This window comes from Melampsora larici-populina, assembly GCF_000204055.1.
Source record: "Melampsora larici-populina 98AG31 unplaced genomic scaffold MELLAscaffold_49, whole genome shotgun sequence".
In the NCBI taxonomy this organism is placed as follows: domain Eukaryota; kingdom Fungi; phylum Basidiomycota; class Pucciniomycetes; order Pucciniales; family Melampsoraceae; genus Melampsora; species Melampsora laricis-populina.
Genome location: NW_006768813.1, coordinates 90585 through 103814, shown reverse-complemented (window position 1 = coordinate 103814; position 13230 = coordinate 90585). Strand labels below are relative to the sequence as shown.

At 40.5% G+C, this 13230-nt stretch overlaps 4 protein-coding genes across 4 annotated transcripts; 2 read left to right on the top strand and 2 right to left on the bottom strand.

Moving 5' to 3' along the window:
* Nucleotides 1-260: 260 nt before the first annotated feature.
* Nucleotides 261-1120, top strand: MELLADRAFT_92108 (uncharacterized protein; the record flags this gene model as incomplete). The annotated part of the gene is made up of 2 exons (XM_007415285.1): nucleotides 261-912; nucleotides 984-1120. 2 exons carry the CDS (start codon nucleotides 261-263, stop codon nucleotides 1118-1120), a joined length of 789 nt encoding a protein of 262 aa, XP_007415347.1.
* Nucleotides 1121-1450: 330 nt separating this feature from the next.
* Nucleotides 1451-2324, bottom strand: MELLADRAFT_110947 (uncharacterized protein; the record flags this gene model as incomplete). The annotated part of the gene is made up of 5 exons (XM_007415171.1): nucleotides 1451-1491; nucleotides 1577-1675; nucleotides 1749-1883; nucleotides 1981-2064; nucleotides 2141-2324. 5 exons carry the CDS (start codon nucleotides 2322-2324, stop codon nucleotides 1451-1453), a joined length of 543 nt encoding a protein of 180 aa, XP_007415233.1.
* A 1358-nt stretch (nucleotides 2325-3682) lies between these two features.
* On the bottom strand, nucleotides 3683-6307 carry MELLADRAFT_110946 (uncharacterized protein; the record flags this gene model as incomplete). Its single annotated transcript, XM_007415170.1, has 2 exons — nucleotides 3683-5597; nucleotides 5676-6307. The coding sequence occupies 2 exons, from the start codon at nucleotides 6305-6307 to the stop codon at nucleotides 3683-3685; spliced, it is 2547 nt and encodes an 848-aa protein (XP_007415232.1).
* A 1223-nt stretch (nucleotides 6308-7530) lies between these two features.
* MELLADRAFT_92105 (uncharacterized protein) lies at nucleotides 7531-9339 on the top strand (the record flags this gene model as incomplete). Its single annotated transcript, XM_007415286.1, has 2 exons — nucleotides 7531-7980; nucleotides 8074-9339. 2 exons carry the CDS (start codon nucleotides 7531-7533, stop codon nucleotides 9337-9339), a joined length of 1716 nt encoding a protein of 571 aa, XP_007415348.1.
* Between the last annotated feature and the right edge of the window lie 3891 nt (nucleotides 9340-13230).

The window sequence follows — 13230 nt, the reverse complement described above, 5'->3', positions numbered from 1 at the left end:
CAGTCAGAGCAAACTGATCGAAGCGCGCGAGAAAAGTTGTTCGAAGTTACCCGGACTTGACAAGTTGAAACTCGAACCGACTCTGACCCTGAGTGTCGAGTATTTTGTAGAAAGTTATGAAATCCAGAGTCGATCATCAGGCCATCACGACACCACTTATTATTTGATCGAACAACACACACAAGTTAATGTCAAACGAATCTAAAAAGAAAAAACCAATCAAACAATGGAACTTATCAAACCTACTCAAACCACAAACCATGAACCCAAAAACTTATTTAATCATCCTAAACACACCAATATGTAAAACCGAACCATCAATCTTTACAAACCTATGGAATTCATCAACCATAAGGATTTGTGCAGATGGAGGATCAAATCGATTATACGATTTTAATTCAGATTTCAAACCGGATTTCATCAAAGGAGATTTAGATTCTATTGAAGAATCAGTTAAAGATTATTATTCTGGGTTAGGGGTTAAGATTTGTTTGGATAGAGATCAAGATTCGACTGATTTAGGAAAATGTTTGGCATTGGTTCAGGAAATTGAACGGGAAAGAGAAGGAGATGAATTGGTTTGGGTTTTGATTCATGGTGGAATTGGTGGTAGACTTGATCAAACTATTCATACTTTACATACACTTTTGAAATTAGAGTTAGAACCAATCAATCGAAATGAAAAAATGACAAAAGATAACGAAGAAGAAGTGATTAAGAGATCTTATGAAAGGCAGGTTTGGGTGGTGGATAGTTTTAGTAAAAATCTAACTTTTGTTATTAATAAAGAATTTCAACATGAATTGATGATTGAAAAGAGTTGGAAAAGAGAAAGTGAATTGACTTGTGGAATATTACCTATTGGAGTTAATGAAGCTATTGTGACTACCAAGGGATTACGTTGGGATCTTGGTAAGTCATTCGATCCTTATTTGATTGCTCCTCTTTTGATGAACATGATTTTGGTTTCTTGTTTGGAATAGATGATACGATTACTTCTATGACTGGGCTTTTATCGACTTCTAATCAAGTTGCAAAATGTACTGAAGTGATTGAAATTGAAACCAATGAAAATATAATTTGGACCATGGAAATTCCTAAAGAATCAAAAGATTTTTAAAAATCGAAATCTTTTTATAATGATATCTTTCTTGTTTCTTTGTGGATTATTATCAATATATGGTGGTAAGTGTCAATTGCTCTTGGTTTCTTCTATCCGCTCACTGTTTCTTTGTACTAAAACAGAACTCATCTGGCACATCAACTCACAAATCCTGGTGCGGATGTATATGTGATAAAAGGGCGAGTTCCCTAGCATAATTGCAAAGAGAATGAATGAAATCAAAAAGTCCATATCTCTACATATCTACAAGTATATATACACAGTAATTTGAGAACAATCTTTGCAAAGCGAATGGATGATATGAAGCTTAAAACACATTGATCACATTCACCACGTGGCGTTATGGAGGAGTGTACAGTTTCGACAGACTAGAGAAGACCATCATGATCAGATTTGTTGTCAGTAGAAGTAAAGAGTGATAGGGAGATTCAGAATGAAAAGGAAGTTACTAACCTTCAATGACTTTTGGAGGGTCAGCAGGTATCAGGCACGTGTACCCAGGTAAGTCGCCGGCAGGCGGCCCTTTGAGTAGTGAGTCGTAGCCAATTACCCCTAGTTTGTTTTTTCGAAAAAAAATCATGAAAAACTGTAAAGAAAGAGAATGATGAGAGAAATATATACTTACGAACCCATTTGTTCTTGTAATCAAAGAAATAAGACATTGCCAAAGCTGTGATATTCTTGGAGTCGAGTTTTGAGTCATCTCCAAATTTATCAAGGTACTTCCTACAATTAGAAAAGAGCGGAATGGGAATACTGGCTACATTCACAAGACAAAATGGAATAAAAACTAGCATGATTAATTCTATGGTGATTGGTTGGTGAATACCAAAACAAGAATGTAGAAATCAACATACATTTTACACCAGGCGCTGGCGCTTCTCCAATCCCACAATCATTTTTTCCACAGTCGTAATGGACTGAACCATAGGTCAGACAACCTAGGTAGTTTGTAACCAGTAATCAACATCCAAAACATGTAAATCATGCCATTGCAAGCTAGTTGGTTAGGTATACCTTTTCTATCGGGACCAAGCTTTGCAAAGTCTCCCCACGAACGTCCGCATTGTTGAACAGTGGGATCAGGCTTGTTTTGATTGTTTTGATTGTTTTGAATGTTGTGATTGTTAGACACGGTGGCAGCGGCACACGCGGTGGATAAAAACAAGAGAGTTCTGATAAAATGTATGAAGGCAAGCATGATGGACAAAGTGACTTGATCGAGATTGAAAAACTTGGTTGGTACTTGAAAGTGAGTGATATGAATAGTATAGATAAAAGCGTAGTCGAGTTGTTAAAGATGAGGAATAATAGAACACCAGGTTTCAGAAATGAAGTATTCACAAGCTTAATGTGACTTGGAATGGATGTGAGGAGATGCAGAGACGAAAATCACCATGTCATACTTTGAAGTATGTCGAGGTAAGCTTTGCAAAAGGTGCCGATATCACCACGAATCCAGTCACCGTGAATGCAGTAGTCATGAACTCCGCCACGAAGCCTTCAACATGTGATTACTTGGGATACGAATTTCCTCATCATTTCAGCCGATCATTGCGGCCTTGGAACCATATGGGTCGGAAACAACGCGCAAGGAGAGATGTTTGAGATCACGGCTGGAGTTAAGCTTACGACAGAATCTGTTCCGCCACATTTTGTCCATGACGCCGTGAATTGAAATGAAGAAAGCTGAATATGTTGGGATGGAACAGCAATTCTAGAAACTAATATAGGTGTTACCATGATGATCCTTTACAATATACCGATTCAATGCTGATAAAATGTTTTCCAATCAACGGACGAACAGCAGAAGGAAGATGGAACCACGTATGAAGGACCAGAATACGGACTGTTGCTGCAGTACCATATGATAAAAACTTTCTAAATGTAAGCTTGGTGACGGCTCTAGATTCTTGAAACCCACAAGTTTTGGTAGCAATTCTTGGTGTGGCCTGAAGTTGTGTAAAGAAAGAATGATTAAGGGACAAGTGCCACATTAGTTTGATCAAAGATACTTTACATCAATAGGTTGACTGTCTTTATAACAATTACTTGCCCGAATTTATAATCAATTCAAGTGTTTTGAGGCAATGGAGGCTGCAATTCATGTTACATAGTCCAAGGTTGGGAATGATCATACGTAGAATGCGATAACTTTGTCAAAGTAAAACCAAAAAAATCTCAACTTGAAGGAAAAAAGAATTCAATTAATCATATTTTTTTCAAAGTACAACAACATCAACTTCAAGAAGCGAGTTACAGACTTTACATATTCTATCTTAATATATAATATGTATATACTCATACAATTTAGAATAAAAAACAATTTGATACTCAAAACAATCAAAACAAATTAAACTTCATATGTAAGGTCTTTAACCATGATGAATGAGAGAGATAAGGTAAAGAATTACTGTTTATATACACATCAGTAATTGAGATTAAAAGATCTTACCGCTGTGTTCCAAAGTACATATTGTCCTTGGTTCGATGAAACATAAAAAAATATCAACATGCAAAGGGGTTGTGATATAGGTATTAAGAGAATAGATATACGTCTTATTTAGCTTTCTTAGTTTTTGAATTTGACTTTCCTCGATTTTTATTAGGTTTACTAGTTTTGATAGGTTTAGAAACATTTGAAAGATTTTTGGTAGGCTTGTTAACCAGATCATCAACTTCAGCTGAAACATTAATCTTCTTATCTTTCTTAAACGGTCGACTTTGTTTAGGTTTCTCATCAAGACCTTGATTTTTTAAACTTGAAGATGAAAGAGGTACTTGAGTTACTCCATTCTCTTGAACTTCTTCATTTGTTTTCTTCTCTGTTTTCTCTTGTTCGATTAATTTTTGTAATTTTAACTTTAATAAACCATGTTTAATGATTTCTTCAGAATATTCCATCATTCGTAACTTAAATCGATCATAAACTCTTTCTAACCATTCTTTTTCTTTTGATTCATGATTCTCGATTTCATAACTTTTTGGAAGATTATCAATTTCATCTTGTAATAATTTCCTAATTGAAATCCATACTATATCAGGTGGATTTAATTGATTTTTAATCTTGATCAAAAGTTTCGAGTTTTCATTTGATTGAGTTGGTTCCAAATCTTCCAGATCTTCATCATCCACAAATCGGTCCGTAACAACGTATAATTCATCTTCATTACAAGTATTTTTAGCTTGATTCGAGTGCATTGTTAGACCTACAGGAGGTACTTCATCCGGTCGGTCTCGTGTCGTATGTCCCTTATTACCAGATGGTTTGCCTGGCGTAAAAACTTTGTGAGCAAGCTTCTTCAATTTCTTCGGTTGAGGAACTTCAGTATCCAAAGCAGACCATTTCGGAGAAGGGTCAATAGATCGCTTGTTGGTGGTAGATCCGCTAGCTGATCCAGCATTTAAGGATGTCGAATTCTCGACGTGAGGTCGATGGGTGCCGACATCACTATCGACTGTATCCGGACTTTCCGATCTGTTTTTGCGAAGATCCTTGATTACACTTCGTCCCTTATTTTGTGGCGGCCGTACATGAGCTGCGTCAGAAGCACTGATATCATCGTTAATGGATGCCTGCGGCTTGGTAGAGGTACCCTCAGCCATTTGAGTTGTATCACTGCTTGAGGCCTGCTGATGTTGTTCTCCAAGCCTTTTGCCTCGATCAGAAAGCGCGAGCGATTCTTCCTGTTCCAAAGACTTAACCATCGGGTCAAGTTTAGCCGTGCCCTTCTTCACCGTTTTGCTAATGCGCACTACCTCCTTTTCAGGATTCTTAGAAGTCTGGGTAGTAGTAGTAAGCGTGCCTGATGGTCGTGCCGAGTGAATCGTATTGGTGATATCTGAAAGCTGTGTTGAAAGACGCCTGTTCACAATAGGATCAGCGGGTGAGGCGATAGTTCTTTGAAGGGTGGATGTCAAACTAGGAAAAGCTTTGGCATATGCGGGCGTGACTGGGCTATCCACCGAATCTAGAGGCTTCCATGGCATGTTTGATCGATTTGCTTCGATGCCACGGTTCGGCAGATTAGGTATCTTGTTCGACTCAGGCCTTTTCTCTTTCTTTGTAAGTGTAGTTGTCCTTGAATTACTATTCGAGAAATTGCGAGATTTGGCATCGATGATGCCCGTAGGCTGAAGCTCTAAATGATTTTGATTGGTTCGGGATTCGTCTTTACGTGCTTTCGGTTGCGAATGATCCGTCGATGAGGAAGCAGCGTCCTTATTGGCGTCGGAAAGCTGAGTATCATCTTGCGTGGGTTGACTGACTTTTCGCTTTTTGCGGTTCGTGTTTTCCCTCAAGGGTACACTTGAATCTTTTGAGAGTTCAGTCATATTCCGCCTGTTGCGAATCTCTGGAGAAGTACTGAGATTTGATGTTGGTAGATGAGGTGAAATTGCGGAGGTGACTTTGAAGTCTCTGGACCCAACTAGGTCATCATTTACTGCTTTTGATTTTTGGTCTTTCCGTGATCTAACATAATATAGTAATCGGTACTTCATAAGCTTTGTATACAATATCAAGGCATGAGATAGAAGAGCTCATACTCACATGATATCCGTGTCTGCTGATTGTGTAGACTGGCTCTTTTCGGTTCGAGACTTTGGCCGAGCCGGTGGAGCCTTTTTGGATTTGCTCCCTTTTTGGAAACCTTGGTCCGCAGTATCAGACCCCACCTTGGCAGAAGCCAGTGGTGCAGCAGAGGAGGCCGCCTCGTCATCACCTGTAGGTTCAGGTCTTCCTCGCTTCTTGCTTGAGCCGGATGAACCAGCTTCCAAAGATGGACGTGTCACACGTGTAGTTCCGTGACTCGAGACCCGCTTGTGGGAAGTTTCAATTCCCCATCCTTTTGCTAACGCTTCATTGGACAGCCGACCCTTAGACTTCGTGGTCAGGCTATGGGACTTGAGATTTTCCGAAGTTGCCCGAGATTGGGATTGAGATGACGAGAGACTCGATTTCGCGTTGGGTTGTGGCTTTGAAGTAGAGGCGGTCAAAGCAGGAAGGGAAGCCTGCGAAGGTCCGGCCTGTTTCAGGCTGACGAAAGAAGGATCGGCAACATCACGTGAGACGGGAAGCTTGATAGGTGGCTGGCTCTGATCAATGAAAGAAGGCAGCTTGAAAGTCATCCGTTTCGCAACGTATGCTGTGTCCCTGAAAGTTCGGGGATACCAAGAGTGCATCAGTGGAAGCAGAAATTGAGAGGGTCAAGCAGTTCAAATAGAGAAAAGCATGAATCACAGTCCTCCCCCATCCCTTCTCCGAGCCACTTTACGTTCTTCTCTCGTCATCTCCCGACCAGGAGTCAACGTCCTTTCCAACTTAGGCGGCGTCTCAGCAGACCGTATCCGAAGCGGTGAGAAAGTGGTTAATGGTGCCAGCGTCATTTTGAATAAGCTAGTCTTTTCATGTACCGATGAGTGATAGTGGATCGATTTAAGTAACGAGTGATTGAAAACTGAATGTGATGATGAAATTGTAAAAGTTATGAAGTTGATGAAGTGTTGAAGTCACTTGCACGGTAATGAAGGTTCTGAAAATTTGGTTGTTTACATTTTTCAAAACTGTGTTTTGAACGCGCCCGAAACAGCATTCTTACAAGCTACATTCTGAGCCGTGCACCATGCATGCAAAGCGACCGGCACAGCATGAGGCCGCACCCGCATGACATTCAGGTCGGGTGGTGGGCGTGGCGCATCCGCATCGAACGCGCCAAAGAATCTGCAAAGCTTATCTTCACAATCAATGCGCTGGCCTTTTTATTTTCTTGTTTATATGTTTGCATAGGGACTTGCCCATGTTGTACTCGGCCAGTTCTTTATAAAACGGGTTTGTGAATAACCCAAAACTTGTCCTGCTAAATTTGGATATTTTTTAAACTCTGGTAATGTCAAAGTTTTGATTTCTCAAGCTATAAAGCATTTCGAGCTCTTGGAATGCTAAATCAAAGAGCTGTTCCAAGAGTAAACTCATCACGATCATACTTCATCGTTACTGTGGATCCTTCCATCAAATCTTACATCGAAAGAATCAGCATTTGCAAGGGTTTAAATCTGTTTTGGATCAATTGGTAGAAAACGTTCATTACTAGCCTAAAGGAACCCAGAAAAAATAGACAGTGGCCCTTCACTGTCATCCTTGGTCAGCAGCTGTGAAGAGTTGTGAAAAGTGCTCGGGTCAATGGTGAGACAGATTCATGTGGAGAGATCATGAAAGATAACTGTTCTCAAGGCTTACTAAACTCTTGGATGATACCAAACAATCTTTCAATCATGACGTCATTTGTTCCGCAAACAGCATGAAATAAGTGGTTTTCTGGTTATCTATATAAAGCTCGCTACTTTCCACGCTTTTATGTACCTTTCTTGCTTTCTTTTCATCAAATTTAATCTTCGAGGTCGCGTCCATGCGCTTTCCCTGCGAATACACCTTTACGACCGGGTATACGGGTGAATTCAGAAATCTAGTTGTTCAAGATAATCCAATCTTTTGTTGTTCTCTATCTTGTTTACCTCTTCAAAGCTCAGAATTGCCCATGAGCACTAAGCAAAAGTCAAACCACATCAATCAAACACAGATGTCAAACTCAAGCAAAGCAAATATCCCAAAAGATTTATTTGGTCAACTACCTGATGAAACCATACTTGAGATTGTAGGATATATTTTGAATGACTGGACTCACTACAAAGGAAATCATCATCAGAAAAACAAGCAGATCATCACTCTTGTGTCAGAAGACACAGAACCTTTACACCTTTATGAACACAAACCAGAAGCTCCTATCATGACTAGCTTTCAATCCTTTTCTGTTTGTAATCGTCGGATTCATCAAATCTGTCAGCCTGTCCTATGGCAAGTGAGTTTTCTTCCGCTCACTGAAACAAGTATGACTGATCCCCAATGACTGATTATCATATGATGTCTTTCTTTCTCTACCCTTGTGGTCTAGTGTCTTGCGATTGATGGTGAAATTCCACGTCCCATGTCTTTCTGGAACCAGGAAATCTTACCGAAATATGCTTGTTACGTTAAAGAATTTTACGCGGATTTGAGAGGCGAGTGGATCAGAGAACCCCATAGCCCTGTCTCTATTAGACAGACTGTCCGTGAAGGAAATCAACATCATCTTACTTTGCGGTCGTCCGATCTGAACAAATTCAAGTTTCTCAAGTCTATCGGTGATCGTCCCAGAACTTTCAACACTCATGGAGCTCTGTTAGCCGAAGCCGTCGATTTTCACAAACTCGCCCCCAACGTTCAAAGAAGTCTCCTTGAAGTCAAACAGGATGTTGTGCTAAACAAATCACCTGTTCCAAGTCCAGAAGAACTCCTCAAAGTACTTGCTCAATGTAACAATCTCACATCGATTTGTTTCAAATTTCCGGGTCATTGGCTGTCTTTTTCAACAAGAAAAGCGTCTAACCTGAGTTGCAACTTGACTTCACTATTTTCCAATCTTCAACATCTTCAACGTCTTCAATATCTCGCATACACAGCTCCCCCCTATTCATCAATACCTGCAGAGTCCATAATCGAACCTATCAAACATCTACCACTACTACGATCTTTGGAGCTAGCAAATATTTCAGTTAAACACTGGGGGCGTACTGATTGTCTTGCTAGCTCTCTTCACGATCTCAAAAACCTGAAAGTTCTGGCTCTAATATATGTTGATGTGATAGATGACTCTTGGGCACGTCATGAAGCTCCCCCCCAGTTGGTCAAACTCGTGCTCTATCACTATCTCAATATGTGGTCATCAAATCTGCCTTTGTACATCAGCTCTTGGGCTCCTCACCTGATTGACCTCGAACTCAAACTTGAAGAACGCCATTACTCTGAACAAGACGAGGTGCCACCTGACTTCGACCCAACAATCCATCGGTTTTCTCTACCTGCTTTAACACATCTAACGATATACCGTAATTTTGCGTGCGAAACGTTTCAATGCTTTACAGATTGTCCAAATCTTCTTCATCTCACAGTGCGCGATCCATCTGAAGATGGACTATCTGAGTTTATAGATTTTATTATCAGTGATGTGTTCCCTAATTTGAAGAAATTAGTAATGCCTATGAAATATAGAAATCTTCCACCTAATCCGACACTGGATTCTATATTGATTCCATTGGAAGATTTCTGCAAGTTTAAAGGCATAGAATTTGATGTGATTCAAGACTTTGTATCTCGACCATTTTCCCCCACTTATTTTTGATGCTTAGGATAGCATCAGACTGAATTGATGGTGGCTTTTTGACTGACAATGTATAACTTTCTTTTGATAGAATCGAATTGATCTTCTAAAACTAGTCTTTTGTGATACAAAATAATTTGCAGATTTGTTTTCTGTCATTTTTCGACTTATCAACATTTCATTTTCAACCAAATGAGACTTGCCAAAAAAACAAATTTGGAATTCAAAATTTAATGAATCTGTGATCCAGCAATTGATTCATCATGTATCTACATGAAATAGCTGAGAACAGTAAGGATTGATTTCCCTTTGGCAATCCGCTTACTCGTGACCATGTGGTCAGCATCAAACTGGATCTTTTGTGAACAAACTCTTTGAATCCTGTTTACCTTTTGTAAGGCAACATGAACCCAATAGACCTTGGTTACTAGAAAGATGGGTTGAGTGCCTGGCCGTTTCCTATGCTAACCACTCTCCAGATCACTGATCAGTTCAAGGGCTCTCTCAATAGACATACCCCATGCAAGGTGGCCTGGATAAGAGAGCTCAATCCTAACTGAATTCTAATACATCTTTGTGAAAGGGTAGGACAGGGACAGGGTGTAATACAGGTTCAGAAATCTGGTTGGTTTGGATATTGAACTATATTATAATAAGTGTGAAGAATTTTGTTTCTGGTAAATTTGTGACTCGTCAAATCCAAACTTTTTTTAATTCAGCTTTGAGTGCATTCAGAGCTTAAGGCTATCAGGCACTACTACTTATGTGCACCACTCCAGTGAAAACCCCAGTGGGCAAAAGGAAACAGGCTGGCTGTCTCAACGTAGGTACAAGTGTGTGTTGATCAAATAATGGTGCTGAAGGAGATGTTTATACAGGTTGAATGAGAGGAATGGGGAGGTCGCGAGGGAGGTTCTCATCTGAAATTCTTGCCCAGACCCCACAGTCTTTTAAGCGCCAGGTGTTGTTGCAAAATTTTGCTATGCACTCAAAGGTCTTGGGATTGTTGAGGATGTTGGTTGATTCATTGAGTTGTAATTCTTGTAGGGTGTTTGTGAGTTTTTCAAATTGTTTTTGGTATCTATGGCATGTGAATATGAAGTGGTCAACCGTCAATAGACTCAAATACATCCTGGTAATCACACAGGGGTTTGGATATTTGGTTGTCTATGAATAGATAAAAGTTCAAGCAGATGTGGTTTGATCTCAGCTGGGTTATGGTTGTGCTTTTGTGTTTCATCAGGCTGCTTAAGGCTCTGAGGTGTTTCTTTGGAAATGGCTTCTGGCCTAGTTGTTTAATATCTTCAGCACTAAAATTATTTTTGTCCAATTTTGCCCATGCCTTGATCACTGTTGTGAAACATGCAAGGGTATGGATTGAATTGAAGGTGCTTGGCAAATCACATGATGCCAAGCTCTTAGCAATTTTGTCTAAGTTTGCCTTACCTCAAACTCCTTGGTGGCTCGGGCACAACTGGACTCTTGCCCTTTTGGCAAAAGTTGACAATAAGTACTTGAAGATCTTGAACATCTCTTTTCTATCCAGAAGAGAGGCAACACATGTCAGGCAATTACGTAGGTACTGAATAACAGACTGGTTGTCAAGGATGATGGAAATCTGTTATGTGGAAGTGGTTGATTCTTTTAGGGGAATGGTGAGGCCAAGGTGAACTCCTTTTTACTTGGCCTGATACATTCTAATCTGCGGAATTGCATAATTTGGGTGCAAGACCTTTGCTATGCATTTTGACGGGTTATGCAATTCTGTTTTCAATTTGGCAGTAAAAACCCTCAAGATTCAGGATTTTTTCTATGTATTATCACAGGTTATGCAGCTGTGCGGGTTGGCCTGTAGATACTGTGAAAACATGCTTTGCCCAGATGTTGAGCTTGTTACTATTGGAACACCATTCATCAGCCAATGTGTTCTTTGTTGGTATACGGTAGCAATCAGTGCATAAGACTAGATGCTCTTTGGAATGCTTAAGTAGCTTTGTGCCTGCAATGGGGAGACCTTTGTTGTCTTGGATGATTGTTGAGTAATTGTCTGGTCTGATCATGAGCGAGTTGGTTGGATCAACAGGAAGAAATTCCTTTCCAAGCTCATGTTGACAAATTAGTCATAAATGGTTTGGTGTGATTGTGTGTTTGAGTTCTGGGCCTGTTGGACAACTGGGAAAAGAGGGTGGTCTGGGTTTAGTTATCAATCTAGCTATAAAGCTCATGATCCTTGCTTCAGACCTGGTCTCTGGCCAAAACAAGGCTGATGTTGTGCTGAGTAAAAAAACTGAGGAGTGGTATGAAGGCACTAAGTTCCACTCTGGTGCAGGTGTTGTTGATGGTGGTTAAGTGGTCAAGTAAGTATCTTGGTGGCTCAAAGGTTGACCAAGTTGGTAGCCACATGGACAGTAGCAGACAGGTGTTTTCTCACAAGGTGGGGTTGGATCCCCCACTCTGATTTTGCCAATGAGGCTAGAACCCAGCTCTCTGTTTACCTTTGGCAATGATGTCATGGCAACATTGAGAGGATTTGAGCTGGTGGTCCAACATGACTCCCAGCCACTTTGCACTGAGGTGAGAGGTGAGATCCTTCTATTCTGCAAAGTCTATAGTTAGAGGTTCAGTGTAGTCTTTGGTAGTGAAAATTACCTATGTAATGACTTTTGTTTGTGTCAAACAACCCTGTGCCAGCAACGCAACACATTGCAGCACACCTGCTTTTTGATGTGTTGCTCTGCAACACGCAACACCAACAAGCAGCAGACGCTGTGTTGTGGTAAATACCACAACAAAAAAATTCAGGCTAGGTTGTGTGGCACCTCAACTGTTGCGCAACGCAACAGGCGCAACAGCGCCAAACTTATCTCTTGGAGGTACATGGTACTTGTACCAACAGGGCCAACACGAGGGACATAGATAAGTTTGAACAGCACCCAAAAAACATCAATTCAAAAGTTTTCCGGTGCAGCAATGCAGCAAATGTTGTTGCGGCGCAAAAAAACAACCAATTCGAGCAATCCTGTTGCGCTACGGCCCCGGGTCAGGCCGCAACTGAGAAATTCATTCTACGGTGCGGTGCGGTCAGAAAAACCGCAATGCAAGCGCAGCGCAGCACGCAAAGTCTGTGTTGCTGGCCCAGGGTTGTACAGTCAAATATGGCACTTTGCCATCAAACACTTGTGGTAATAGTATGGTAACCATAAACCCAATGTTGTGAAAAGTTGTTATGGACAGGATGAGGGTATTGCTAGTAGTTTTGATAATCCTGAATGATTTGGTAACATCTCATCACCTTTTTTCTTCTTTTCACATCACTCCAACTTTCATCTGCACAAGCAAACTGACTAAACTTGAACCCAAATCAAACTTACTCATCAACAAACTTGACCTCTAAGTCACAAAAATCAAATTCTTTAACTAGACATTGTGCCTAAACTCTAGACATTTTAGATGACAAACCTTTTGATGTAAAAATATCGATTTCTAATCATCTTCAATCCAAAAAAACCCGCATTCCAAATGTTGATACATTTCATTCCAACCCCTCCAAAGCAACATTCCTGATCATTCAATATGCCTTGAATAATACTTTTCAAAAGTGATTTTTAATTTCTGTTTTTTTGATTTGATTTTGTTTTCTTTCTGATTCTTTCGCACAAAGCAAGCGAGCCCAGCCCACAGACGTTTCCAAACCCACCCCCACACCCAAGGTCTCATCAGCCAGCCACCGTCTCATAGAAAACATAATACACATTCAAAAATCTGATCGCGAGTCCTCAATAGGAAGTCTAACTTCTAACTCAACAAACTCTCTCTTCCTAGTCTGAGACCAAGAGGGTGGGCCAGCCGCGTTTAGGTAGTGGTGGTGGGGGAGCACAGGATCGGTGTATACTATAAATACCACAACTTCCT